Source organism: Peromyscus eremicus, chromosome 15 (genome assembly GCF_949786415.1).
Source record: "Peromyscus eremicus chromosome 15, PerEre_H2_v1, whole genome shotgun sequence".
Lineage (NCBI taxonomy): Eukaryota > Metazoa > Chordata > Mammalia > Rodentia > Cricetidae > Peromyscus > Peromyscus eremicus.
In genome coordinates, this window is record NC_081431.1 from 16,144,136 (window position 1) to 16,171,957 (window position 27,822).

At 42.5% G+C, this 27,822-nt stretch overlaps 2 protein-coding genes across 2 annotated transcripts in view; one reads left to right on the top strand and one right to left on the bottom strand.

The window, feature by feature from the left end:
• The window catches only part of Cnst (consortin, connexin sorting protein), an 83,449-nt gene extending 74,899 nt beyond the window's left edge, over positions 1 to 8,550 (bottom strand). The window contains exon 1 of the mRNA XM_059280443.1: positions 8,382 to 8,550. The gene's annotated coding sequence lies outside the window, so the exon portion shown is untranslated. The remainder of the gene's footprint in view (positions 1 to 8,381) is intronic.
• A 138-nt stretch (positions 8,551 to 8,688) lies between these two features.
• Positions 8,689 to 27,647, top strand: Tfb2m (transcription factor B2, mitochondrial). Its single transcript, XM_059280856.1, has 8 exons — positions 8,689 to 9,178; positions 10,137 to 10,225; positions 12,932 to 13,082; positions 18,556 to 18,704; positions 22,745 to 22,834; positions 24,748 to 24,810; positions 25,658 to 25,818; positions 27,149 to 27,647. The coding sequence occupies exons 1-8, from the start codon at positions 8,866 to 8,868 to the stop codon at positions 27,324 to 27,326; spliced, it is 1,194 nt and encodes a 397-aa protein (XP_059136839.1). The 5' UTR covers positions 8,689 to 8,865; the 3' UTR covers positions 27,327 to 27,647.
• The last annotated feature ends 175 nt before the right edge of the window (positions 27,648 to 27,822 follow it).

A 27,822-nucleotide genomic window follows, 5' to 3' on the forward strand; every position in this document is an offset into this window, starting at 1 on the left:
CTCCTAAATCAATGAATAACTTTGAACTTTCCACGAAAACTCATCCACAGGAATGACTCTTTACTATAAAACACAGAGAAGTCAAAAACTAATGTTTAAAACAAACAGAAAAATCCTGAACATTCTAGAGAGAGGTCCAACGAATGACTTCTGAAGGTATAAAGGATATAAGGAGAGGCCAAGTGTGGGGAGCTCCCTTTAATCCAGCGCTCAGGAGGCCTGAGACAGGCCAGCCTGGCCTACATAACTGGTTCCAGGCCAGCCAGGGCTACTCAGTGAACCCTGTCTCAAAATAAAACAAAACAACAAAAAGCCCACCTAATGTGCTTTTTAAAGACGAGTTATCACAAATAGTGTATTTGGATAGGAGCTTTGGGGAAAAAAAATAATAAAGACAGGTTATCCTCAACTATACATTCTAAGAAAAGGGACAACCAAGAATAAAAATGTTACTAGAAGACATTTTCCAGTGCTTTTTTCCCCCCAGGTTTGCTGGTCAATTACCCCTTTTCATTTTCCCCTTGGAAAAGATGTGTCGTTGGCATAGGTGGGCTAGAAATGTCCTCATGTCCCCCTGGAGTGAGGAGTCCCTCTTCCTGGCCAATTCATCACACCATCAACACAGACGGGAGACATCAATGGACCCTCACTGCTAAGTAAGCTTTGGTTTAACTTTCTTAGACAAGAAAAAGAGTTGGTCTCATTTCAATAATCAGGTTAAAATTCTCCGAGTTAAAATTCAGTTACCTTTTTCCTCTTTGGAGAATTACTTTTTTATAAATGAGAAGAGGAAGGAGGTAAATAAGGGTTTTAAGGCTTACGTACGCCTGGGTGCTCTGACCTTTGCTTTCCAAAGCAGGCACCAGAGGCACCAGTCAGGGGAGGGAACATGCTATGGGGGCTCTCTTTTCAAGATCTCTTCTCACACGCTCCTGAGGCAAAGGTCCAGCAGGAACTCCCCGGCAAAGGCTTCCCTTAGCACTGAGCCTTATGGGTGCATCGCACATGCAGCTCAGAGCCCTTAGTTCTAAAGCAGACCTTCTTAGAACAGTTGCTGCCTCAGCCTAGTCGAGGGCTCTGGAAGCAGGACTTGGGCTCTGTACCTAGGCACACCCTCTGAGGCTGTCGGGGAGCTCGGACCTTGCATAAAAACAAAGCTCTCCACATCGTGGCTGGGGGCTGGCTGTGAGAATCGAAATACACAAACCCCTATCAGCTAAGAGGGCACCTGGAGGAACAGCAGCTGGCCTTATGAAGTAAATGCTTTTCTAACTTAGAGGTTCCTCTGTAATAGATTGTCCTTGCTAAGAAAAGACGGGCTTCCATGACCGATTAAATGCCTTGAAACTGGAGTTCACACGTAATACTAAGAAGAAAAACCTTTCATCCTCTTCTAATCCAAATGTTTAGTATATGACTAAACTAGGGAAGACACATGACGCTGTTTCTATTTGTGATAGTGTGTACCTAATGTTTTAGGGATAATCTCTAACTGAGACAGAAAAAAAAAACAAAAAACAAAAAAATCCACAACAAATCTAAAAATAGTTGGAGTAAAACATCTAGGACACTAGGGACATAACTCAGTGGTAGAGCTCTTGCCTGGACTATATAAATTCCTGGGTTAGGCCAGTGAGAAGGTCAGAGGGTAAAAGCTCAGGGGATAAAGGCACCTGTCGCCAGCCCTGACAACCTGGGTTCAAGGCCCTGAACCCACATGGTGGGAGCAAAGAAGTAATTCTCACAAGTTGTTCTTTGACCTCCACATGTACCTGTGCTGCACGTGTGTCCCCTGGAGCGCGCTCGCGCACACACACACACACACACACACACACACACACACACACACACAAATAAATGTAATTTTTTAAGTTTTATTTTTCCCCCCAGGGTTCAAGTCCCAGCACCCAAAACAAACAGAACAATACAAAATACTGACAATTTTCCTTCTTCATCCTCCCAATAAGCCTGGGCACTTCCTCCTTTTATCTATGCTGAGTACGAGGGAAGAAATAATGTGGATTTCTTTCTTTTCTTTTTCTTTTTTTTTTTTTTTTTCCGAGACAGGGTTTCTCTGTGTAGCTTTGGAGCCTGTCCTGGAACTTGCACTGTAGACCAGGCTGGCCTCGAACTCACAGAGATCTGCCTGCCTCTGCCTCCCGAATGCTGGGATTAAAGGTGTGTGCCACCACCGCAAGGGATTTCTTTCTTGAATCCTTATAACTTATGTACCTTATACTTGGATTAAATAAACCCTTTCCATATTCTACGAGTGTGTGTGTGTGTGTGTGTGTGTGTGTGAACAAACCTTAAAATCTTTGTACCTTCGTAAGTTAAAAATAAATAATTACACTAAGCTTTAGTAAATAAAACCCATTTTTAAAAAAATAAGTCCTCATTGAGAAATCTTTAGCAATGACTTCTGGTTCACCCAGTAATTCTATTGAGTTTACAGTGCTAAGAACTGGACCTGCAAAAGACAGACACGGACGGACGAAGGAAGGCCTATGCATGCATTTAATACAAGAAACAGCAGGCACCAAACTGCCTTCGAGTACAGTACACTTAAGGATTCTCAAACACTCGGGAAAACATAGACCCAGTACTCTTAAAAAACCCAGGAAAACAACATTCTGTTGCAGCACAAGGTGCACATATTTTAAGGGAATCATTAACCTAAAATCTACAAGTATCCGAAGAGGTTATTATGCTTTCATTGAAACTAGAACGCCACCACCTCATAACACTGAGTTTTCAAAACACAGCTAATACAGAAAAAGGTATAATGACCTCTCAGCTGGTTGTTTTACAGGGAGAACAAGGTAGACATTCTCATAAGAAGATTTAACAAATATGATCACAAGATACAATTAATTACTTTTATTTATTTACATTGAGACAAAGTCTTACTATGTAGACCAGGCTAGCCTTGGGCTCACAGAAATCCACTGCCTCTACTCCTTTCTTAAGAGCTGGAATTAAAGGTGTGTATCACCTTAGGGACTCTGATGTAAATTCTTACAATCATAGATACTGTCAAAATGTCAATGCCCAAATGTCAATTAAGGTTGCTAATTTGCTGTTACTGTTTCATAATTCTTACTAGACAGTGCAATAGGAAAAATGCAGATTTGTCATTATTTTGATAGGCACACACTATCTTTCCATTCCAAATGGCTGGTGATGACAAGAACCCGGAAGTCCTAAGATAGCATGGTAGAGTGGGGACGAGACACAAAGTTTCAACCTCCAAATATGGTCATTGCAAAATCATGCCTAAAACACTTTCAGAAATCTCCAACTATCATAAACCTTAAGAATTTCTAAATATAGCCGGGCGGTGGTGGCGCACGCCTTTAATCCCAGCACTCGGGAGGCAGAGCCAGGCGGATCTCTGTGAGTTCGAGGCCAGCCTGGGCTACCAAGTGAGTCCCAGGAAAGGCGCAAAGCTACACAGAGAAACCCTGTCTCAAAAAACAAAAAAACAAAAACAAAAAAAAAAAAAAGAATTTCTAAATATACTATATATTTTAAATACCCCATATGAATTATTCCAATTGCTTAAAAAACGAAAGTAGTCCCTTGTTGAAAATAAATCTATTTTCCCCATGGGGATGATCACAAGGTAAAGTCTGTATTAATGTAAGTCTTAAAGGCTCAAAACGGAAGAGAAAGCAGCGTAATAGTTTAAAGACATCAGACCTTTTCATCCAGAACATCTCTTTTTGGAAGCTCTTCAAGCATAAAAGGGTTTTTTTTTTTTTTTCTTTTCTTTTCTTTTAAAGAAACTGAAAAATTGCCAGGCTATCAGTTTTCTTCCTCAAATAACTAAATGAAATTTTTTTTTCTTTTTCAGAAGGGATCTAGCTACATTGTCCAGGTTGACCCCCCAGGCCCCTAGGCTTGGGAGCCCCCTTTCTCAGCCTCTGTCATAGCTGGGACCACAGGAATACACAACTTTACCCAGCTTATTTTTCTTTAAGAAAAAAAAATTGTTGTTTTCAATTTTCTTCTTTAGTTTTTGGTTAGATTTTAGAGACAGGTTCTCCTTATGTTCCCTAAGTTGCTCAGGCAGATCTCCAACTCACCATCCTCCTGCCTCTAAAAAACAAGTTTTACTACACTGTGTATTTAAGCTAGATAGCTCCATTGTATAAGATACATATGTATTACATAAGCTACATGGGTATTAGAATCGTTATTAAAATGAAACTAATGAATACAATCATCATGTCAGTTATCCCCCATCCCCCCAGTCATGGCTACAATGTACTCACTTAGCCAAAAACTTACACTATTCCTAACGCTAGCTCAGTCTACCTGGTAGTCTGCAGATTCGATACTTTGTATCCTTTTGCCTGTATCTTCAATTTTCTCTTTGTGGTCCTGAATTTATTCTTTTTATCAAACCAACTGCCACCAATGTCTAGTTTTAAATGCAAATGAAAACACTACCAGAATGTACACTCCTCTTTCACAAAAATAAGTCTGTCCACCTTTTCCAATTCTCGATTTGCTTCTGCAAACACTCCAGAGGCTGCCTTACAGTGGGCCAGTCTATAAAGACTGGCATTTAGACAGAAAGTCTGTTTACTGATCAAGGAAGCAGATATGCTTCTTGTATTAAACTATCAGGAATATTAATTAGAAAATTTATTAGAATGCAGGAGTCAAGACAGGACCAAGACAGAATCCCCACAGAGGTCAGCTCTAAACCTGGTTACTTCAGCTCTAAACCATGGATGGTTTCACTTGAATTAGCACATCTGCTGCCAAGCAGCTCCTGGCAGGTACCCGGATGATGTGCCAGCAGCTTTATACAGAGCTGCCACATTTCCCTTTAACAAACATAAACTCGGGTTCCCACAGTTTCAAAGCCAAAATACCATACCCTCTTTCATTCTAAATTTTGCCTGAAAAATTGCCTTGCCCTTGATAAGAAACACCAAGCTACAGAGGACCACATCTCCCAGACCATTAGTCATACTTGAAACTGGTTCAGGAAATAGTACAACAGCAGGTACCCTACCTGTCTCTTGCAACCAAGTTCAAGCGTCTCATAGGGCCCCAAGTCCTCCCTACTCAATGCCACCAGACTTACTAGACACAGACTCGCAGCCCTGACACACTGCTGACACACGGATGGAAAGAACTGTCACAATGACACCCCAGGAAATGACTGAGCATTCTAGTCATCCTAGGATAGTCTCTAAACAAGTACTGGGCATCAGTGCTCATCAGTGTCAACATGGAGCAGGAAGAGACTTCCGCACAGAACCCTCTTCCTGCACAGAATCTTCTCAATATGAGAATGGAAACAGAGAGAAAAAGAAAAAGAAAGAAAGAAATAAGAAAGGGCCTTTTTATGTATCCCGAGAGAATCCAACTCCCAGGGGAGAAAGGCATTTTAAGCTCAAACACCAGTCTTCTGGCTCCATGCCAGCCAATGAGGGAGGGAGGCATCGGCTACAGGTGACTCTTGAACATTGGCAACGGGGTCAGTCTTAATCGAGATGTGCCGAGTGTGAACCACATCAGAACTGCAGATTTAGCAGAAAATCTTGGAAAATATTGTGGCAACTATGATATACGGAGGATTAAAGCCATTAAGGCTATTTATACTTGGTAAATGGGTCTGCTAGAAAAGTTTTAGAATTAGCTTATATTTCTTCTGAATGGTACTGCTCCAGCCTTGACTCTGACACAAAGCACAACATTCAGTATTTCCCAATTTCAGTTCTCATTTAAAATCTACAAGAAAAAAAAAACCAGTATTTTCCTTTCTCAAGCAATTTGATTATGATAACTTAATAAGAAAAATAATTTAAAGCCAGCCATAAAGTAACCAGCAAGCATATTAGAAAGAAAACTCACTTCAAGGGGGTGAAAATAGCACAGGATACAAAAAACCGCAACTGTTAAGAGAATGTGATCACAAATACCTTAACTAAGTTTTTCTAAAAATGTAGGTCTAAATGCTGATTATAATATGCATTTTAAGCTGGGTGATGGTGGTGAGCACCTTTAATCTGAGTACTCACGGGCAGATCTCTGGGTCTGAGGCCAGCCTGGTCTACAGAGCGAGTTCCAGGACCGCCAGGGCTACACAGAGAAACCCTGTTTCGAAAAAACCAAAAACCAAAAACCAAAATAATTTTAAAAGTGAAATGACTGTTTCCTTTTTAGCATCCAGGGCCCCAGGGGTGGGGTGGTTTCTGTATTACTCAAGTGCTTGCAAACACAAACAAGTAAACACTTAACACTATAAAAATGGAAACAACTGAACACATGACACAAACCTGCAAATCCCAGTTAAGGCAGGAAGAGGAGGAATTTCAGACCAGTTTAAACTACAGTTAAGGGGGAGGGCTTAGTATTCGCAAGCATTCAGATCTGCCTCCTGATCCCCAAAGATACAAATCTATAACCCCAATGTTTAAGGGATAGAGGCGGGTAGATCGCTGAAACTCTCTGGCCAGCCAGCCTAACAGAATCTGTTAGGGATAGGTTCAGGGACAGAACATGTCTCAGAAAAGTAAAGTGGACAGTGACTGGGGAAGTCATCTGACATCACACCACACAGGGCACATACATGCATGCACACACAAACATGTACACACATGTATACCACATACACAAACAAAAGCAGGGTAGTAGGGAGTAGCTTGGAGGCAGGTCATTTACCTAGCTTGTGCAAGGCCCACAGTTTGGCCTCTAACAAAGAAGGGGAGAGGGGGGATAAGGTAAATAAATACAACTTCTCTTCCACCAACTGCTCAAAAGCGAAATAAACACTGCCCTAAGTTCTCAAGGACTGATTAGGCTGTGGTCCACAGGCACTATGAAATTCTTAAAAATGTACTTTTCCCACAGTGCTAAGTATATTTACCTTTTGTGGTACCCGGTACAGAATGCAGGGCCTAATACATGCTAAGCAAGTGGTCTACCAAAGAGCTACATTATATACCCTTGCCTTAAGAGGCTTATTTTAAAAGCAAAAACAAAAAAAAAAAAAAAAAAAACAAAAAAAACAAAAAAACAAAAAAAAAAAAACCTCAAGGATAAACTTGGTAAGTGTATTTTGTCATTGCTCTCATATAAAAAATCATTTTGTTATATTCAATTGTTAAAATATTGCTCTGGGGGGTTAAATCTAGACTACTTCTGAGTTTATCAAAATGCTCATTTTGAGGGATGATCATCTTCCTTTTCTCCTTTCCTGAGACATAGTTTGAGTATATCCTAAGCTAGCCTTGAACTCATAACGCATCCCAGGCTGTCCTCAAACTCATGGAGCCTCAACTTCCTGAATGCTAGGATTAGAGACTTGTACCACTGCCTGGCTACAAAATTTTCAGTGAGGAAAGAATACTAAACAAACAAATTTAAGATCAGTGAATGAAATCCTCGGGATTTCCACAATAGTTAATAACTCCTACACTGTACTAACTTATTCAAAAAGGGCCATCTTCAGGTGTCAAGTCTTTATGTCCTTGAGTTTCATCAGCTAAGGATAATCGTCGGGCTACTTGGCAGGTGACACATTCCTCAGAAACTCTTTTCCTTGTGCATTTAAATGCCAAGCTCAATTATGCTGCCAGCAGAGTAAGCAGAAAGGATTGTACATATTTTAAACTAGGGAGTTGATTGGCCGCAGCTTCCTGCCTTGATGGAAAGGATAATGGGTAAAGCTTTGAGTCCGATCCCTCAAACACTGAAACCACTCTCAAAGAATCGGATCTTCTAACATTGCCCCAAAGACTGCCAAAATTCCCATTAGAACATTCTATTTTTAGTCTTTGCGATCGGCCTTTTAAATTGCATTCTACAATACAATGTGCTTAACTAAGTTTACACAGAAGAATAAAGACGCTTCCTAAGGCTTTAATCCTTTTAAAGATAGGAAAGAATTTTAATCTTTCAAATCTTATTTTCTGTTCAGCCTTAAATTTAAGTCTTGCAAATATGCATATTAAAAAGAAAAGGTAAATCTTGGCCCAGAGGCAGGACAAGCAGGGAGACAACTAGGCGATTTCCAGACAACCAAAGAGGTGACGGTGGAGGGGAAACAAGGTATGGGGGCAAATAAAAACCACCCGCAGGAAAGCGAGCGAGCACAGGCGACGGGCCACCGAGCAGAGAGACACCAACGCGGAGTAGAAGCCGCAGGATCCCCGGGGAGGCGCGCGCGCGCGGAGAAATTGGCGCGATGCGCGACAACAGCATACCCGCAGAAAAGCGGGGGAAACCGAGAGGGGGCGGATGCAAAGGGACCCACTGCAACTCCCGGGAGGACAGCGCCCGGGGAGGAGCGAGCGAGCGTCCGCAGCTCCGCGGCCGCCGAGCCGGCAGATCCCCTGCAGCCCGGCTGCTCTTCTTACCTGGGCATCCGAGGCAACGCAAGGGCTACCGCCGGGCGCCGGGTCTGTTTCCAGCCCCGCTTGCTGACATGGCGGCCGACGAGCTGTCACACAGCTGGCTCCGGTCTCCCGCGGCTCTGGAGGATCGGACACCTCCAGCCTTCCCGCCCCGCCTCCCTCCGCGCGCCCTCCCGGCTGGCCGCCGGACCCAGGAGCATAGAGTGCGAGAGGCTAGAGAGGAAGCGCCGAGGGCGGGCGACCATAGAGTTCCAACCCCGGACACACCCGGATAGTCCACTCACAGGCGTCTGGGGGCGGAGCCTGGGCGGAAGCGGAAGCGAGTGCAGAAAAGGCTGAGGCTCCGGCGTCCGCATGCGCCCTTTGTAGTGTTTGTTTCCGCCCGGCCTAGTGCGTCGGTGTGTTGCTGTTGCACGTGGGGATGTGGTGCTTCTCGTTCTTCGCAGAAACTACCCAAGCTGGTGGTTGTGGTGGATGTTAGAGGAGGATGTGGGGCCCGGCGATGGGGCTGCCTCCGCGGCTGGCGCTGTCAGCGTTGGCCGGTCCCGGTCGCTCTTGTATTCTGGGGTCTGGAGCTGCGACGCGGAAGGACTGGCAAGCGAGGAACCGTCGTGGCTTCTCTGACTTTTACCTGCAGCCGTTATTTGATCATGATTTCGATGAATCACCCTTTTATGCACCCAAGGGTCGATCCGAGCCTACGCGTTACGTAGCGTGTAAGAAATTGGCCAGGAACCTGGTACGAAACATCCTGAGGTTCCAAAAACCGTCCCGTCAACTTGTACTAGAGTGCAATCCAGGTGAGGTAACAGGTTTGCTCTTAACCTTTACATCCCTAATTTTCTAAATTAGGTTTATTTATTGTGTGTGCGCGTGTTTAGTTCAGAAAACAACTTAGGGAGAGTCACTTCTATCCTTACACCGCATGGATCTCGATGATGACAGCCTCTTGAAATGAGGTTGTCAGGGTAGACGCCAAGTGCTTTTGCCCTCTGAGCATTCTCATTGGTCCTGAACTGTCTTTTTTCTTTTTTAAGCACCACTTCTTACAGAAAGTCGGTTCCGTTTAGACTTGACAATAGTTTTTATGACGAAACATTCAGATAGTCCATGAGTCAGAGGTAAGCTGCAATCTTAAATAATATTTTTTCTAAGAAATAGTGAGATTTTGTTGAGGAGTGTAAATTTTGCTGTCACTGACATGCTGGAATGCTCTCCAGTTACCTGTTGGGATGTTGTGGGTTCAAGTTAACTGTCTAATCATCTTTTTTTTGTTTTGTTTTGTTTTTTTTTGTTTTTTTTGTTTTTTTCAAGACAGGGTTTCTCTGTGTAGCTCTAGCTGTCCTGGATCTCGCTCTGTAGACCAGGCTGATTAAAGGTGTGCACCACTAACGCCCAGCTCATCTTTTTACATAAAAAGAATCATATCTAGGAATGTTGTGATATTTAAAATGTGTAAAAGTCAGCTTTGAAAGAAACTATGGCATTTTAATCCTCGCAGAGGCAAGCTGATCTCTGAGTTCAAAGCCAGCCTGGTCTACATAGCTAGTTCCAGGGCAGTCAGAGCTACAAAGAGAGACCCTGTCTCAAAAAACAAACAAAAAAGAAAAAGAATATTGGCGCACACCATTAATCCCAGCACTCGGAAGGCAGAGCCAGGCTGATCTCTGTTAGTTTGAGGCTAGCCTGGTCTACATAGTAAGTGGGAGAAACTATGTTGTTTATTTTGCAAATAAAGTTTTTCTGTTAATATACCAGGTCCTGGAATCCTGACTGAGGCATTACTTAAAGCTGGTACCAGAGTGGTTGCCTTTGAAAGTGAAAAGTCTTTTATTCCACATTTAAAGGTATATTTTTATGTTCCTAAAGTCATTTGTTGTTCTATCCACTAACTTTGAGTGGGCTAAAGAAGTTAACACAATTTCTTCTTATAGATCTTTTTAGGGACTATGTCTAATATCACTAAAGACTAGGACCCATTGAGTCTTTAGTGCTTGTTCAGTAACTTAAAGCTTGGGAGTTCTGGGCTGTTTTCTAATTCCTATTGGGGCCCAGAAGATGGTACCTCAAAGTGTGACACGTTGACATGCTGAGTATTTTGAAATAAAAGACAGTTGGAGGTGTAGCCTCAGAAATAAGGTATTTCTGCCTTCCTATCTCTTTACTTCTTTCTCCTTCAAATGGAGCCAGAGACCAGAACTCCTATTTCCAAAGGGCAGTCATAGAAACCAGGACCACCTCACTGCAAAGCAAACCGTGGCCTGTGATTATTGTTAGCTTTCTGTGTGAGAGCTGCGTCTCTGACCTCCTTTGTTTCATAGTAGATCATAAGTCCTTTTCCTCCCAGAAGCCCTCACCCTCTGTCCATGAGGAAGGAACGGCACAAACATGAAAGAGGCTAAGAATCTGGACAGACAGGCCTGGGGTCTGTCCCACCTTTGGTTGGTTATAGTAGATCACACTCCATTTATGCAAGCTCATCCCCATGTAGCTGCCCGTTCTCCATTGACTAAGCTTAATAAAATCGGGTGCTTTCCTCTAAATCTAGGTAGGACCACTTGTTACATAAAGCTCAGTTAATTAGCTTGTTACACTTTTCAATTGGTAACCTACCTTTGGTTAAATGAGTGTGGTTTGTTCCCCTAAGATCAGGAGGGAGCATGTCACATCTTCCCCTTCCTAAAAAGTCTAGCTGAGTGATATATAATTGGTCACTAAGCTTGTGACCTTGCCTTTTTGTGAGCTTAAAATTCAAGAGTGAATGCTAAGTGGACCTGTGTAAACTCTGAGTTTAGTGAGGACTTAAAATGAAGCAAAAACAGGTTCGGTATGGTCAAATGCAGTTGCAGAGTGCTGGATTTTCCTCCAAATGGTTGTTTCAGTGTTTCTGAGTCTTTAACTGACAGCTGACCACTTGAGAGGAAATTAGTTCAGAAAACTTATACCTATATATCTATGCCAGTTTTCTGAAAGCATGGAGAATGGATGACTTGACTTTAAAGTGCTGTGCTGGAGCTCGAAACTGAATTGGTCTTAGTAATAAAAACCCAGAGTCAGATGTCAGGGTGAAAGCTGAAAGATGAGAGAAGCAGAGCAGCCAGCCGGTAGAAAGGCTTCTTACCTCTAGCCATCCTCAGACTGTCTCCACTCTGCCTTATCACTTCTTCTCTCTGCCCAGCCATACCACTTCCTGTTTCCTTCTCCCAGGTTCTGGGATCAAAGGCATGATCCCAAGCTGGGGTTAAAGGTATGTGCCACCAGTGCCTGGCCTCTAGTGCTACCTCTGCACTCTGATCTTCAGGCAAGCTTTATTTGTTAAAGCACAAACAAAATATCACCACACTGTGTGGCAACAAAACATTGTAGAAATAGCTATGACATCTAAAGATTTAATTTTTTAAAAAACGAAAAAGAGCTATGGTATATCAGGTTGGTTTCAGCTTCATAGAACTGCTTCTGCCTCCCAAGTGCCTGTAATCCTAACATGTGGGAGGCAGAGGCAGAAGAATCACCCAAAGAAGTCAGCTTCATCTACGTAGTGAGTTCCAGTGCTACCTAGTGAGACCCTGGTTTAACATTCCCCACACCTCCAAAGGAGGCAGCTTTATAAACAGCGAAAGCAATCAACAAAAAGAAAGGAAAATTTGTTGGTGATTTGTTTGTTTGTTTTTTATTTCAGTTTTTTGAGACAAGGTTTCTCTGTGTCCTAGCTGTCTAGGAACTCCCTCTGTAGACCAGGCTGGCTTCACCTACCTGCCTCTGTCTTTCGAGTACTGGGGTTAAAGGCATGCACCATCACCATGCCTGGCTTGGTTTTGTTTTTAATGTGGTGCTGGTGGTTGACTTCAGGGCCTTGTACATGCTACATGAGTACTGTACTACTGAGCTCCACAGGCTCCTAGGGAAGATTACTTCTGTATCAGACCTCTTAGAAAACTGTTGCACTTGGACCGTTTTTTCCTGCAGTGGTTGATTTTTAGTTCCTATGTTAAATTTGAGGCATATTAAGAATACTTGTACCTTCACATGAGAGCTTTGAACTTTTTTTGTTTGTTTGTTTTTTGTTTTTTGTTTTTCGAGACAGGGTTTCTCTGTATAGCTTTGCACCTTTCCTGGGACTCACTTGGTAGCCCAGGCTGGCCTTGAACTCAGAGAGATCCGCCTGCCTCTGCCTCCCGAGTGCTGGGATTAAAGGCGTGTGCCACCACCACCCGGCTACTTTGAACTTTTTTATTTGAGGTGCTATAGTGCCTCCCTGGGCCTTGTGCATGTTTGGCAGATGTCCTATCATTAAGCCGTATATATTCCCAGCTCTTGAATTGTTCAGACCAGATTTCACTGTATTATAGAGATAGACTGGTCTTAAACTTACTATGTAACCCAGGCCCTCCTAGAATTTGTAATTCTCCTGTCTCAGTTTCCTGAGTGATGAGATTGCAGACATGCCCCCATGTGCTCAGCTATTTTTTTTTTCTTAATTTTTGAGGTACATCTTTGAATTGTAGCGTGGTGTACATGATGAAATTTCTGATGTCACCTTCTCGTCTCTTCAGGCCTTAAGAAATAGTATGGGTGGAGAGATGCAGGTGGTTCACGGTGACTTCTTTAAAATGGATCCCAGACATCAGGAAATAATAAAACCAGAATATGATTCACGTATCGTTTTTCAGAATTTGGGAATAAAAGCAGTTCCTTGGTCAGCAGGTAATTTTTGTCTTTCATTAAAGTTAATTCTTTATAAACAGCATTTTCTTTACCAGTATGACTCATTTGTTTACTAGACGTATATGCAATATAGAGAGAGATTTAGATTGTTCAGTTAATAAGCAACTGCTCTTATACTAAACATGCCATTCCTTTTTCCTGCATATAAATAACCATTTTATTTTCATACAGGACAAGTTATATTTTAAGTGCGGGGGCTTAGTTATTGAATTTTAATTGTATATATTCATTGTACATGGGACTGTATTACATAAGAATTTTCATATAAATGTATGTTTAAATATGTGTTGTTCATATGAATTTCCTTTCATATCACCTTGTCTTAGGGTTTCTTTTGCTGTGAAGAGACACCATGACCATGGCAGCTTTTATAAAAGAAAATATTTAATTGAGGTGATGGCTAACAGTTTCAGAGATTTAGTCCATTATCATCAGGGCAGAAACTATGGTAGCTGGATATATGGCGGTGTGCAGGCAGACATGATTTTGGAGATTCTGCATGTAGATTCAAAAGAAACAGGAATTTATTTATAATTCTTTTTAAAGACTTATTTATTTTGTGCGTGTGCATGTTCTGCCTATGTGTTTGTCTATACACCATGTTGTTGCAGTGCCTATGGAAGCCAGAAGAGGGCTTTGATCCCTGAACTGGAATTTTAGATGGTTGTCAGCCACCATGTGGGTGCAAGGAACTGACCAGTGTCCTACAAGAGCAGCTAGTACTCTTAACCACTGAGGCGTCTCTGCAGCCCCTCCATACTCTGCCTTTCACCTGGTCTGCTACCCTCCTCTGTTCTCTTACAGCTTTGCTTCTACACATGACTTTATGTATCTGTGGAAAATCTAATAACTACATATGAAGAAAACAAGATATTTGTCTTCTGAGGCTGGCTTAATTTGCTTAATATGATAATCTCCAGTTTCTTCCCTGCAAATGACATAACTTTGCTTTTTACAACTGAAAAAAATGGCATTGTGTATTGTGGTCAGTTTGAATGCATTAATAATAAACTATAATGCCATCTTGATGGGTTGTTCCATTAATAAGTACAAAGTGACCTTTATGTCTTCCAACTTGTTTGTGTTTGGAGTCTGTTTTGTCTATTAGAATGGGGACACCTGCTTATCTCCCAGCCCCGTTTGCTTGGAACACCTTTTTTCATTCTTTCACCCTAGGGTCGCTCCTGTCTTTGACCTGAGGTCTGGTTCTTGGAAGTAACAAATAATGAGATCCTGTTTTTGTTGTTGCTTTTGTTTTTTGGGGGGGTTGTGGTGGGGAGAGTGGTGTTTTAGTTTGTTTGTTTGGAAAGGTCTCACTGTGTAGCTTGACTGGCCTGGAACTTACTGTGTTGCAGCCTAGCTTCAAACTCATAGAGCTCCATTTGCCTTTGCCTTGGTGCCCCCCACACCTGACTTAGGTCCAGTTTTTAAATTCAGTTTGCTCATTTGTACCTTTTGATTGGGGAATTTAGGCTACTAACATTTAGCATTATTATTGAAAAGTATCTATTAATTCCTGCTATTTTATTGATCTTGTAGTATTTGGTGTTTTTCTCTCCTTTGCTTAACTACTGTTACTAGTGTATTTCTTCTTTCCTCTAGCCTCCTGGATGTTTTTATCTTTCTCTTCAGTTTGAAGAATTCTTTCAAGCATCCTCTGTGGGGCTGACTGGTTGAATGGTTATGAATTCTTTAGTGTGCCCTTATCATGGAATGTTTTTCCTTCTCTTTGATTGTGACAAAGCTTTGTTGGTTGCAATATTCTGGGTTCACAGTTGTCATCTTTCAGAGCCTGGAATGCATCGTCCCAAGCCCTCCTGTCTTAGTTTCTGTTGAGACATCTGCTGTTACTCTGCTGGCCTTCGTTTACATGCAGCTTGCCACTTCTCCCTCCCAGCTTTCAAAAGCTGTCTTTGTTCTGTATATTGAGTGCATTTTTGTTTGTTAGGTTTGGTTTTGATTTTGATTTTTCAAGACAGGGATTCTCTGTGTGTCCTTGGCTGTCCTAGAACTCTCACTATGTAGACCAGGCTGGCCTCAAACTCAGCCTGCCTTTGCTTCCTGATTAAAGGCGTGTGCCACCAGCACCCCGCTGAGTGTTTCGACCATCAACGAAGTGGGAAGGTTCTTGTCTGCTTGCGTCTGTTTGGTGCTCTAAATGCATTATGACTTGAATGGGCATGTCTTTACCTAGATTCAGAACTTTCTCCTATGATTTTAATTAGAATATTTTCTATGCCTTTAGCATGAATCATTCTTTTATGTTCATGATTTGTAGATTTGGTCTTTTCTTATGGTATCCCACAGATCTCAAATGTTCTGTTGATACCTTTTCATTAGTTTATTATCATTTTCTGAATCTTCCAGTTTCTCGTCTTTGTCTTAAGCCCAGATAGTGCACCTTCGCTTTGATCTGTTTTACCAGTGATGCTTTCCACAGAGATTTTTACTTGACTTCCTGAGTTTAATATTTCAAGTATTTTTCAAGTATTTCTATCTACTTCTTGAATTTCAATTTATATCTGTACTTAACCTTATTTCATTAAGCTGTTTGTGTTCTCTTGGAATTTGTTCAGGAATTTATTGGTATCCTCTTTGATTTTTTTGGATATACTTACAATCCCTAGTACAGCCCTAAAAGTAGAAGAGTGTCTGCAGGAACAATCACTATCGAAGGGTAGGCCCACTATGAACATAAAATAGCAGTCAACTACGCAATTCCCTTTAAGTGCCAATCTTTGTAGTCAGTACAGGAACACTGGTAGTGTGATGTGTCTTAGGCTCTTAGTCACTGTGTCTGCATGGAAAGGAGAAAGGTAGAGTAAGGTTAGTGGGGAGTATTGAGTTGGGGAGAACAGGAGAGGAGGAAAGAATAACAAAAGGGTAACAGTAGGAACTACAGGATGTCTGTGAAGCAGTTTTAGCTAAGGATAGCCCAGCATTCATGCGGGCAGCTCACAGCCGTGTGTACCAACGGCTCTAGGAGATTCGATGCCTCTGGCATCCTTGTGCACCTGCACTCAACATGTGTGCCTACATGCAGAAACACACATCTGTGCATAATTTTAAAATCATGAAAATCAATCTTAAAAATAGAAAGACACATTATCAAACAACCTAAAAGATTAAACGAGTCCCAGCTGTTAGGAGGCTGAGACCAGAGACCCCACAAGCCTGTCGGTATAGCCCATGTGCTTTGGACAAGCCTGTGGAACTAAAGAAGAGGGGAGAGCAGGATAGAGGACAAAGTTAGTCTGCTGACTTGAGTATTGAACAGAGGTGAGCATGAGGGGAAAGAGCTGGTTGGGGATAGAGAAACTGCATGCAGTCTCGCCTGATTGCTGGCTGCAGCCTTGCACCTGGATGCCTGTCCGTCAGGTCACAGATGCCCAGTCTGTCGGGGGCATCCTTCACGGGTCTGCTCATACATAAGAGTCGCACCTGCAGTAGGCCTTCAGAAGTGTGGTTTCGAATGCTTATCCTGCTCCTCGGCTGCACTTCCGGATGTCTAGGGTGTGCCACCCCACACAAGTGTGTGTTCTCCTATAGGCTCCCTCAACCAGGTGTCCGTCTCACTGAATATTGCATGGCTCTATCTAATTCAGATTTTTTCCAATCTAGTCCCATGACACTTTTGGGGAGGAAATGGGGGCCAGGACTAAGCTGCTGACTCAGCAGAGGGTTTTGTTGTTCGCTCTTTTCATGTGCTTGTATGTAAGTATATACATGTACATACTGGTACCCTCAAAAGCCAGAAGAAGGCATCAGATCTCCTGGAGCTGGAATTACAGGTCATTGTGATCCACCCAAGGTGGGTGCTGGCAACCAAATTTGAGTCCTCTGGAAAAGCACCAAGTGCTCTTAACTGCTGAGCCATCTCTCCAGCTCCAAGAATCTTTTTAAAATGGTGTTCTGCAGCTGCTGTCATGAGTGCCAAGAGGAAAGGGTGTTTCCCCTAGTGTCTCCCTCCCCCTGCCATTGCCATAGGCACCTGTCTTAGTTAGTGTTACTATTGCTGTGATGAACGCTACGATCAAAGCAACTTGGGGAGGACAGGGTTTATTTTGCTTACATTTACACATCCCTGTTCATTATAGAAGGAAATTAGGGCAGGAACCTGGAGGCAGGAGCTGATGCAGAGGCCACGGAGAAGTTCTGCTTAGTGGCTTGCTCCTCTTGACTTGCTCAGCCTGCTTTCTTATAGAACCCAGGACTACCAGCCCAGGGGTGGCACTGTTGCTTGAATTTCTAATGGTCTTTTAATAAAAAACCCAGTACCAGATATTGGGGTCAATGCTGAAAGATCAGAGAGACAAAGGAACAAGCCACTAGAGAAACTTCTCACCACTACCGAATCCTCAGGCCGAATGGAAGGCGAGATCCTGTCTCCACGAATCCTCTGAGTGAATGCCTCGGTGTCCTCAGCTGAAAGGCTCTAGTTCCTGTCTCCTCACACCTTATACGCCTTTCCCACCCAGCCATTTCACTTCCGTCCTACTGCTGGGATTAATGGTGTGTGTGCTTCCCAGATACTGGTATGAGATCTCAAGTGCTGGGATTAAAGGTGTGTGCCACCACTGTCTGGCTGTTTCTCTCCTAGACTGAATCAATCTCATGTAGTCCAGGGTGGCTTTGAACTCACAGAGACCCAGACAGATCTCTGCCTCCCAATTAATCCCGATTGGATTAAAGGTGTGCCACCACTGCCTGGCCTCTATGTTTAATCTAGTGGCTTGTTCTGTTCTCTGATCATCAGGCAAATTTTATTAGGGTACACAATATATCACCACATAGCACCACCCACAATGAGCTGGGCCCTCCTCCGTAAATCAGTAATTAAGAAAATTCCCTACAGGCTTGCCTACAGCCTGATCTTATGGAGGCATTTTCTCAGTTGAGGCTCCCTCCTCTCGGATGACTCTAGCTTGTGTCAAGTTAACTTAAAACTAGCCAGCACAGCAACTTTTGTGTTCTTCCTTTTTTTCCTCTTTATGTGTACACATTCGTGTGTGCGCATGTACACGTGTATGCCTGTGGAGGCCAAAGTTTGATGTTGAGTGTCCTCCTCAATCACCCCATGTCTGTCGCTGAACCTGGAACCTAGTTAGGTAGACTGGACAGTAAAGCCTGGGGGTCTGGAATCAGGTTCTGACGCCTGCACAGTAAACTCTTCTCTGAGTGAGCCCTCTCCCTAGCTCCCAACAGTTTCTCATTTACTTCATTACTAGACTGGACACTTTATGGGTATTTACCCACCTCTTCTGATAATGTCACCCAGCTGTCCTTAGTTACTTCCTTGGTGATTCTAGCACACCATACCTGCATGTCACCCACCATCTTGGATCCTTAATTGAAAGAGTTACCATTGTTAACTTACTTTGCATCAATAAAATGTGATCATAGGAAAAAGTTTTAAGAACCTTATGCAAGTTTATGCTTGTATCCCTAACAGGTGTTCCTGTAAAAATATTTGGAATCCTACCAAATAAAGACGAAAGACGACTGCTTTGGAAAATTCTGTTCGATCTGTATTCCTGTGAGTCTATATACAGATACGGACGAGTAGAGCTGAATCTGTTTGTTACTGAAAAACACTTCCAGGTGGGTTGTCAACAGTGACTGGTGTTGCTACTGAGAGAGAGTGCTGGAGAGAATGCTGTAGTCTTCTGAGGAACTTCAGCTGAATTTTTAATTTGGGGCCCCTGACATTTGAGAGTTTTAATTATTTTACAATGTACAGTTCAGTGGTATTAAATATGTTTATATTCTACGTCCAGTACTTGTGGTCTAGCTCCAACATTTTTTAGATATTCCACTGAGCACTTAACCCCCGTGCTCCCATTTCCTCAGGCTTTACTGACCATTGTCCTGCACCCTCTCTGAGCTTGGCTTTGAGTCATTCGACCTTTGTCCTTTGGGGGCTGGAATGACCTTTGTCCTTTTGTGGCTGGCTTACTGAACTTAGCATAGTATCTTCAAGTTTCTCTGTGTTACCGTGTGTTGAAATTTCCTTCGTTTTTTTTCTTTTTTAACTGAATATTATTCTGCTATATGTACTCACTAAAATTTATCTGTTCATCTGTGAAAACACTTAGCTGCTTCCACTTCTCAAATATTATGAATAAAGCTGCCACATACACAAGTTCTCGCTCTCAGGTTGTGGCAGGGGCGGTGTGCAGGTGGATTTGTAATGGATTTGTAGTCAGCCCCTGATGTCATTGCATGGGAGCCAGCTACTTCTTTGATTTTTTTTTTTTAACTTTTTTTCTTTCTTTACCTCTATTTTACTTCTTCATTGATCTACTTTTTTGAGAAGGGTCCCTCACTAGGACTTGTAGTTTGCTGTTTGTCTAGACTAGTTGGCCAGTAAGCCCCAGGGATCCGCCTGTCTCCGCCTCTCTCCGTGAGTTACAGGCCTGAGCTGCTGTGCTGGCCTTTCCATGGGTGCTGAGGACCTTGCTCAGTTCCTCCTGTTTTTGTGGCGAGCACTTTACACTGAGCTGCCTCCCCAGCCCCTGCTTTCCGTGGTTTGGGTTCATATAAGTAGAATTAGCGTTGCTAGATCGTGTAGTGATTCTAGTTAATGCTTTAAGGAAGTGCCATACTGCTTTTCTTGCTAGACACACTATTTACTTTCCCAACAATAGTGCACAAGAATTCAGAGTTTTTCCCCATCATACTTGTGTTTCTTTTTATTTTATTTTGTGAGGTTCTTTTTGTTTGTTTTGATTTGTTGTTGTTTGTTTGCTTGCTTATTTTTCGAGACAGGGTTTTCTGTGTAACAGCCCTGACTGCCCTGGACTCGCTTTGCTCCAACTCACAGAAATCTGCCTGCTTCTGCTTCTCAGGTGATGGGATTAAAGGCGTGTGCCACCACATCCAGCTAATTTGTGTTTCTAGTTAGTGTATGTGTGGAGGTCAAAGGTGTGTTCCAGGGATCGGACCCAAGTCAGCAAGCTTGGCCAGCTGCATCACCTCACGGCCCCTTTCTTTGTGTTTTTGATACCATCTCATAGTTGGATGAAGTAGTGTTTCAGTGTGTTAGTGTTTTCCTAATGGCTAGTTATGCTGAACGTCTTTGTTTTCTTACCAGTCATTGGTGTATCATCAGTCCATCAAAATCTTGTGTCCTTTGTGGTTTCTCACCACGCTGACTACTTTCTCTATGATAGAAGGGCACATCAATGCTTCTTTCCATTGACAATGGAATACATGTCCCGACAGAAACAGCAAAGGAGGTTCGTTTTCTAGACAGTGGACACTGAAGAAAGCTAACCCAAACTCAATAGCTGCTTGATCATTTCACAATCATTCCTAAAGAAGAAGCAGGGATACTGAACAATAGAAAAACCCCCAGCTTCCTTCAGATGACCTTTGTTGTATAAGGATTAGTGCAGATGGACTGTCATTATCTTGGCAAGTTGTGCCTGGCTTGTTTGGGAACCTTGGCTGTTCCTGATTTCTGGGAAAAGCAAATAAACAACATTGGTTCACCTTAGTGGCTTGGAACTCAAGTCTGAGTGGCTCCAGTTGGACTTTTAGTCTGCTCTTTGGGAGTCTGGTGCAGGGACAGCAGCCTCTGCTTTTTTCCTTTTTAGTGAGAAGGCACCCTGCAGCCATGAACAGTGCTGTTAGAATCGGCTACGGACCACAGCGCTTCCTGTGCGTGAGCTTTGCTCCAGTATTAGCAGTGCCCATTTATACATAAAGGAACCCTAGGTAGGAATAATGGTGCAGGAAATGAGGGAATGTGTCCTCTCCCAGATAGTAAATATTGGCTAGCCATGTAGAATGAGAGTAGAGAATCCCGATCCATATACCTACATACATATTTACTATAAATAAACAAGAGATGAGAACAAGGTACGGAAGAATGCTCATCAGGTTGTAAGTTGGCCACAGTGGCCAAACCTGTGATCCAACTCTTTGGGAGGCACTTAGTGGGTAGAGGAAGAAGGATCAGAATTCAAGGTCATCCTCCAATATATAGTTGCAGACCAGCCTGGGCTACATGAGAACAAAAATTTTGTCTTGCTTACAGCTTCTTTAACATGGACTTTTCCATGAGATCCTTTCTCAGTGATAACTTCCATTCACTGATGGTATCATCCTTAATGTCCAGCAAGAGTCTGCCTTGCTGGGCAGTGGTGGAGCACCCCTTTACCAGCACTGTGGAGGCAGAGGCAGGCAGATCTCTGAGTTCGAGGACAGCCAGGGCCACACAGAGACACTCTGTCTCAAAAAAATAAAAAAGATTAACAATTATTTTTTTTATTAAAAAAAACATTTAGAGAGAGTGTGTGTGTGTGTGTGTGTGTGTGTGTGTGTGTGTGTGTGTGTGCACTTGCATTCACTCATGCTCACACACCGTTGTTAGCCATGTGGGAGACAGGGAACAACTTGGAGGTGTTGTTTCCTCCTTCCACTATGTTGGTCCCAGGGATTGGACTCAGGTCGTCGGCTTGGTGACCAGCACCATCTTATCATCCTCAGCCATAACAACTCTTGATACACAACTTCGTAGCTCACCTAATAACGGAATTCTAGCATAGGTCTCTTTTTCCATAGTCCATGCTGTTCTGTTGTTGTTGGATGCATAGTGTAGGAATTGTTTCTGTCTTAATTGTGCCTGTGGCCAAATGATGAGTTTTTCCTATTTGTGTTTGGTTTTAGTTTTTGAAACAGTCTTGCTCTGTAACCTGGGCTGGGTGTGGAACTCACTGTGTAGCCCAGGCCAGCCTTGAACTCAGAGGAATCCTGTCTTAGTCTCCCTAGTGCTGAGGTTACAAGGTGTTTGCTACCATGTCTGGTCATTATACATTTTTTATTTTAGTTTTTCTTAAGTAAGATTTCCCCCTGAAATGCCACCTTATTAAAAGTGATAGGTCTGTGTACCATGTGCATGTAGTGCCTGAGGAGGTCAAACAAGGGCATCGGATCCTCTGGGTCTGGAGTTATAGACAGTGGTTGTGACATGTCACGAGGTTGCTGAGAACTGAACCTGGGTCATCTGGAGGAGCATCCAGTGCTCTTAACTGCTGAGCCATCTTTCTGGCCTGCGGTTTTGTTTCATTCATATTTTTAATTAGATGTATATATTTATGCCATGTGTGTGCATGCCATGTGTGTGCATGTACTTGACAGAGGCTAGAAGGTGTTGGAGCTAGAGTTACAGGCTTAACAATTCCTGATGCATAATTTAAATACTTCACAGTTGTGCGCTCTGAGCCTCCTTTTGTCTGTGCTAGGAACCAAATTCCAGTCAGGAAGAGCAGCAAGTGTTCTTAACCACCCCAGCCCATACAATCAGTTTTATATGTTGATATTATATGTTTTCAAAAAGGAAAACTCTATGTGGAAATACTTATGGCTAATGTTTTGTACTTAGTTTTCATCTTTGTAGTTTGTAGCTGGAGATGGGGACTCTGTTATGTAGTCCTGTCTGTCATGGAACTCACAGAGATCCACCTGCCTCTGCCTACTGAGAACTGAGTTTAAAGGCATGTGCCACCACACCTGGCCAATTCTCATTTTTAATTTAAATTTCTAGATGCTATTAAGATGTTAAAGTTAAGATCCAATATATGATATTGATTATGAATCTATGTAACATAATTTTCTCTGTTTCTTTTTTTCACTAGAGACTAATAGCAACTCCTAAAAGGCCAGACTTGTATCATGTGTTGAGTGTGCTTTGGCAAGTGGCTTGTGATATTAAGTTTATTCAAATGGTGAGTAAAGTCTCAGAGGCTTGTAAGCACAGACCATGCACTAAAGGTTAATTTAAAAGATTAATTTATTAAAAGATTTAATTTCATTATTTTTCACCTTGTTTGCTTTTGTTTTATTTGACATAGGGTGTCACTATGTAGCCCTGCCTGGTCTGGAACTCCTTATGTAGATCAGGATGGCCTTGAATCGCAGAGATCCTCCTACCTCTGCATCCTGAGTTCTGGGATTAAAGGCGTTTGCTGTTGCCAGTTCTTGGAGGGAGATTAATGTTGACACTTGTTTGGCGCCTTGTGGGAGGCCAGCTCCCACCTTTTGAAGGGTTTTTATGAGAGATGGGTAAGAAGATATTAGATCGAGAGATCTAGTTGATGAGAAAAAAGACAGAAACACGGGATAGCTTCAGGAGGGCCTGGATCAATACCCAACAGCCTCTTCCATTTATTCAAAAGGGCTTTTTATAACAATGCCAAGGGGCAGGCCAAAAGACCTCCCCCTTGCTAGATCAAAGCACACTGCACCGCCAAATGTAGACCCTGCCAAATACCTAGTAACCACGCCGGTGGTCAAATCATTCCCTTATGTAGCTCTGCTAGATAAAGCAAGCCCAGATTCTCAGACCCTGAGTAAGTAAGTTCTCACTAGGAAACCTCTGTGAGTCTCTGCAGCACCTTTTTCTCTAGTCACAAAAGTAATATTTGAGACAGTGCTCAAAGAGCTCGTGATAAAACTAGGAAACTTGCTGAGTGGTGGTGGTGCATGACTTTAATTCCAGCACTGGGGAAGCGGAGGCAGGTGGATCTCTGTGAGTTCAAGACCAGCCTGATTTACCGAGCTAATTCTGGGATAGCCAAGCCTACACGAAGAAGCCCTGTCCTGAAAAACAAACAAACCAACAAAAAACTAGGAAATGTGGTTTATTTGAGACATGCTCTCCAAAAGGGAAATTTTATGAAACAGTGCTGTAGTTCTATAGCCCAGACATCACCAGTGGCAGAGATGATACGCTTCTGTTTTCTGTTTTCCTATGCTTTGCTTTTTTAAATATAGTGAATATTACATTGCTTTGTTTTGTGAGACAGGATTTCATTATGTAACCCAGGCTCACTTTATCCTCCTGTCTCAGCCACCTTGAGTGCTAGGATTATATATGTGTACCACCATATGTAGCTTGACACATCCTCTTACCTGTTACACAAAATATACCATTTGAATACTGTAGTTCAAATACTTAGTCATTGTTAACACTTAGTTAGCAATGCTAGATATGATTTGAAGTGTTTATCCTTTTATTTGTGTGTGGTTTTTTGGATTTGAACACAGAAACAGTGCTCAGATAAAGAGCTATAGCCCTAGCCCCTGGGTATGGTTTGGTCTTTGGTTTGGTTTTGTTTGCTGGGTGGGGGTAGACTGGGTCTCATATAGCCCAGGCTACCTCTACCTCCCAAGTACTAGGATTATAATTGTACACTACCACACTGAGATTCGCATAGGTAGGTTTTCGTTTGTTTGTTTTATGGTAATAATAAATTGAAGCATTTTGATTAAAGAGAACTAACAGAATTGAGGAGCCTTAGGCCTCACTTGAGATATATGTAAACTAAAGAATGTCCTGGGGTTGAAGAGATGTCTCAGTTGGTAAAGTGCTTACAGTGTTAGCACAAGGGCCTGAGTTCAGTTCCCAGCAGCCATGTGAAAAAGAGCCCACGCCTCTAATCCCAGGGCTTGGGGAGGCAGAGACAGGAGGATCTTTGGGACTTGCTTGCCAGCTAGAGTCCATAAGATCCAGGTTCAGTAAGAATGATAGAGTGAAACATCTGAAAACAGCCTCCAACCTTCACACACGTCCGTGTGCACATGTCCCACATAGAACTTCAGAAAGAAAGAACTGTCTTGTCTGTTTTTCCTCCTCCAGGAACCTTGGTCCTCATTTAGTGTGCATACTGAAAATGGGCACTCAGAGAAGTCAAAGCTTCCGGTAAGAACAAATGATGCTGCCATTCCCGTTCATCACATTTATTTTCTTTAAGAGGCTGTAGAGATGGAAGAAAAAAAAAAGATTATCTTTTCTGAATTAACCTTTTCAGTAATAAAATTATACATATGTATGTGTGCACACACAGTAAATAAATGCATATTTAGAAAAAAAAAATAAGGAAGCCAGGCAGCAGTGGTGCACGCCTTTAATTCCAGCACTCCAGAGACAGAGGCAGGTGGATCTCTGTGAGTTCGAGGCCAGCCTGGTCTACAGAGCGAGATCCAGGACAGGCACCAAAACTACACGGGGAAACCCTGTCTCGAAAAACCAAAAAAAGAAAAAGATAAGGAAAAGGCTAGTCAGTAATCCTTTTGTGTTCTTGGGTCTGCTTGTGGTGTCCTTGAACACAGCAGGAACTTGTTTCACGTTGATGTGTCTGAGCTCTGATTTCACTGTAGTCACGAGGCCATCAATACACTAGCTTTCTGGGTTAGATAAAGGACTGTCTGAGCTTCCAGCCCAGTGGTGGTAAGTGGTTTTCAGGCACACATTGGGTTTCCCCCCAGCTGAGGAATGGACTAGGACCCTCCCAGGACCCTCCCATCGCCTCTTTCGTGGCAAACGTCAGCAACATTGCTCTCTCTCATACAGAATGAAAACCTCCTCCTTCTAGGTTACTTTCTGTCAGAACTCTGACGTGGCCCACGGTACAGTGTGGAGCCTTCAGTAAGAAAACCAGGGACGTGTGGGGGTGTGCAGCAAGTGGCTTGAAGGAGTCAGGGTCGAGGTCAGTTCTTCTCCCTGGTAATGGGTATGACTGACAAAAATTACTTTCTCTTCTGTCTAGGACTCACTGAACTCAATGAAACAAAACCTATATTTTATTCAAATGACTCCTCGTAGAAGTTTATTTACAGAAAACTTAAGTCCCTTGAATTACGATATTTTTTTCCACATGGTGAAGCACTGCTTTGGGAAGCGCAGTGCCCCAATAATACAACATTTACGGTAAGTAGAAATTCAGTGAGGTCAAATGATAAAAGGAGTGATTTAATGTGACTGTCTCCTGTGTGACAAGGTGGTGTTTCACATCTTGATTTAAAGTAAGGTGTGCCCATGTTAAAAATACTTTACCTGTTAAAAATACCTCCTTCTTGCCTGGAGAGAGGGTTGAGAAGCAGTTCACAAATGCCTGTCATTCCGGTCCCGGGGGCCCCAACACCCCTGCTGTGCACCTAGGCTACTCGAAGGCTGTTTTAGCTCTGTTCAGTTTGTATTTATTTTGTTTTTATGTGTGTTGTTCTTGGGTTCCTGTGGAGGCCAGACAATATTTACATCATCCCCTGGAGCTGGAGGTATAGAACTGCTTGACATGGGCTCTGAGAACTGAGCTCAAGGCCCCAAGCAGAGCAGCAAGAGCTCTTACCACAGCCAGTGTGACCTGTTCTCCATTCAGCGTTGTAACTGGCAGCCCTGAGTATTGTCAGAAGATGGAAAAAGTGTTAAAATAGTCATTTTAATGAATCGGCATTTGCCATAGAACCTTAATGGGACTGTTGACTAGAAATACTTATTTTTAGTTAATTTATTTGTTTAGAGATTGGTTTTATGTAGCCCAGGCTAGCTTAACTTTCTGTATAGTCAGGTTGACTGAACTTTTGACCCTCTGGCCTTTACTTTCCAAGTAACAGGATTATAGCACTGCCACACTATTTACATGTAAACGGTAAGCCCATAATCTCAACTCACAGGACCTTGGGACAGGAGAATCAGTCACATGAGCTCAAGGCCTTTATTGTAAGTTCCAGACCAGACTGAGATACAGAGTGAAACTATCTTTTAAAAAAACCTCACACACATGGTGGTACATGCCTTTAATCCCAGTACTTGGGAGACAGAGGCAGGTGGAACTCTGAATTTGAGGCTAGTCTGGTCTACATCGTGAGTTCCAGACCAGTCAGGGCTATGTGGTGAGACGCTATCAAGAATTTAAAAAGATTAAAAAAAAAAAAAAAACCTAGAATGTTTGTGAGAATTGATTGCACCGCTTTAAACCACTTATTGGTGGTTAGCTCTAAAATTTTAGGAATGACTTCCCAGTCTCCTGATTGCTGAGATTATAGGCTTAACATTTATTTTATGTAAATATTTCTTATCCATACCCAGTATGGTAGTACATACCTATAATCCCAGTACTTGGTGGGTAACGTAGAAGTTCAAAGTCATCTCTGTATAGAGAGTTTACATTTTAATTGAATTTAGGAGACAGCTCTCTTAGATTTAACTGACAGTTGTTGTGGAAGGGAGTTAAACATGTTTACTTGCTTTTCCTTTGCAGTTCACTGAGTACGGTTGAGCCCATTGAAATACTGAGGCAGGTGAGAATAAGACCTGGATGGACAATACTTAAACTGTATCCTCAAGACTTCAAAAGACTTTTTGAAACTATAGAGAGTTCTGAAGAGTCTGTCTTCAAATGGGTCTATGATGACAGCTTGGAGGATGTTCTGGTCTAGGAAAACAATCTACAAGCCATGAACTGGAGCTGTTTATCTATTTATTTGGAAATTAGGAGACAAATGAAAACTGAATTTCAAGAAGTTCATGCACTTTCAACAGACAAGAAACTGTCCTTGTTTGGCACAAATGAGGCAAATAATTTCTTCTGAAGTTGATGCCTTTGATACACTTTTTTATTCAAAATTGAATAAAATGGAAAGTTGTTGGTTTGATCAGATCAAATTTGTTTTGTTTTAAATTACTGTCTGCTGTAGATCAGTGTTAGAACACATACCTAGTATGTGCTCCCCAGCACAGGAAATTAAAAAAAAAACAAACTGTATTTACTGTAAAGATCCGTAGGTATTGAGTATTCTCAGTTGTAGTTTTGTTTACTTTCTTAAAAGCCATTTGGCCAAACACCTGTAAATCCCACAGCTTTCTCCATTGCCACCTGCTTCCATCTTCCTCCAGTCTCTGCACTGTTAACCTGAGAAAACAGATTTCCCAGGC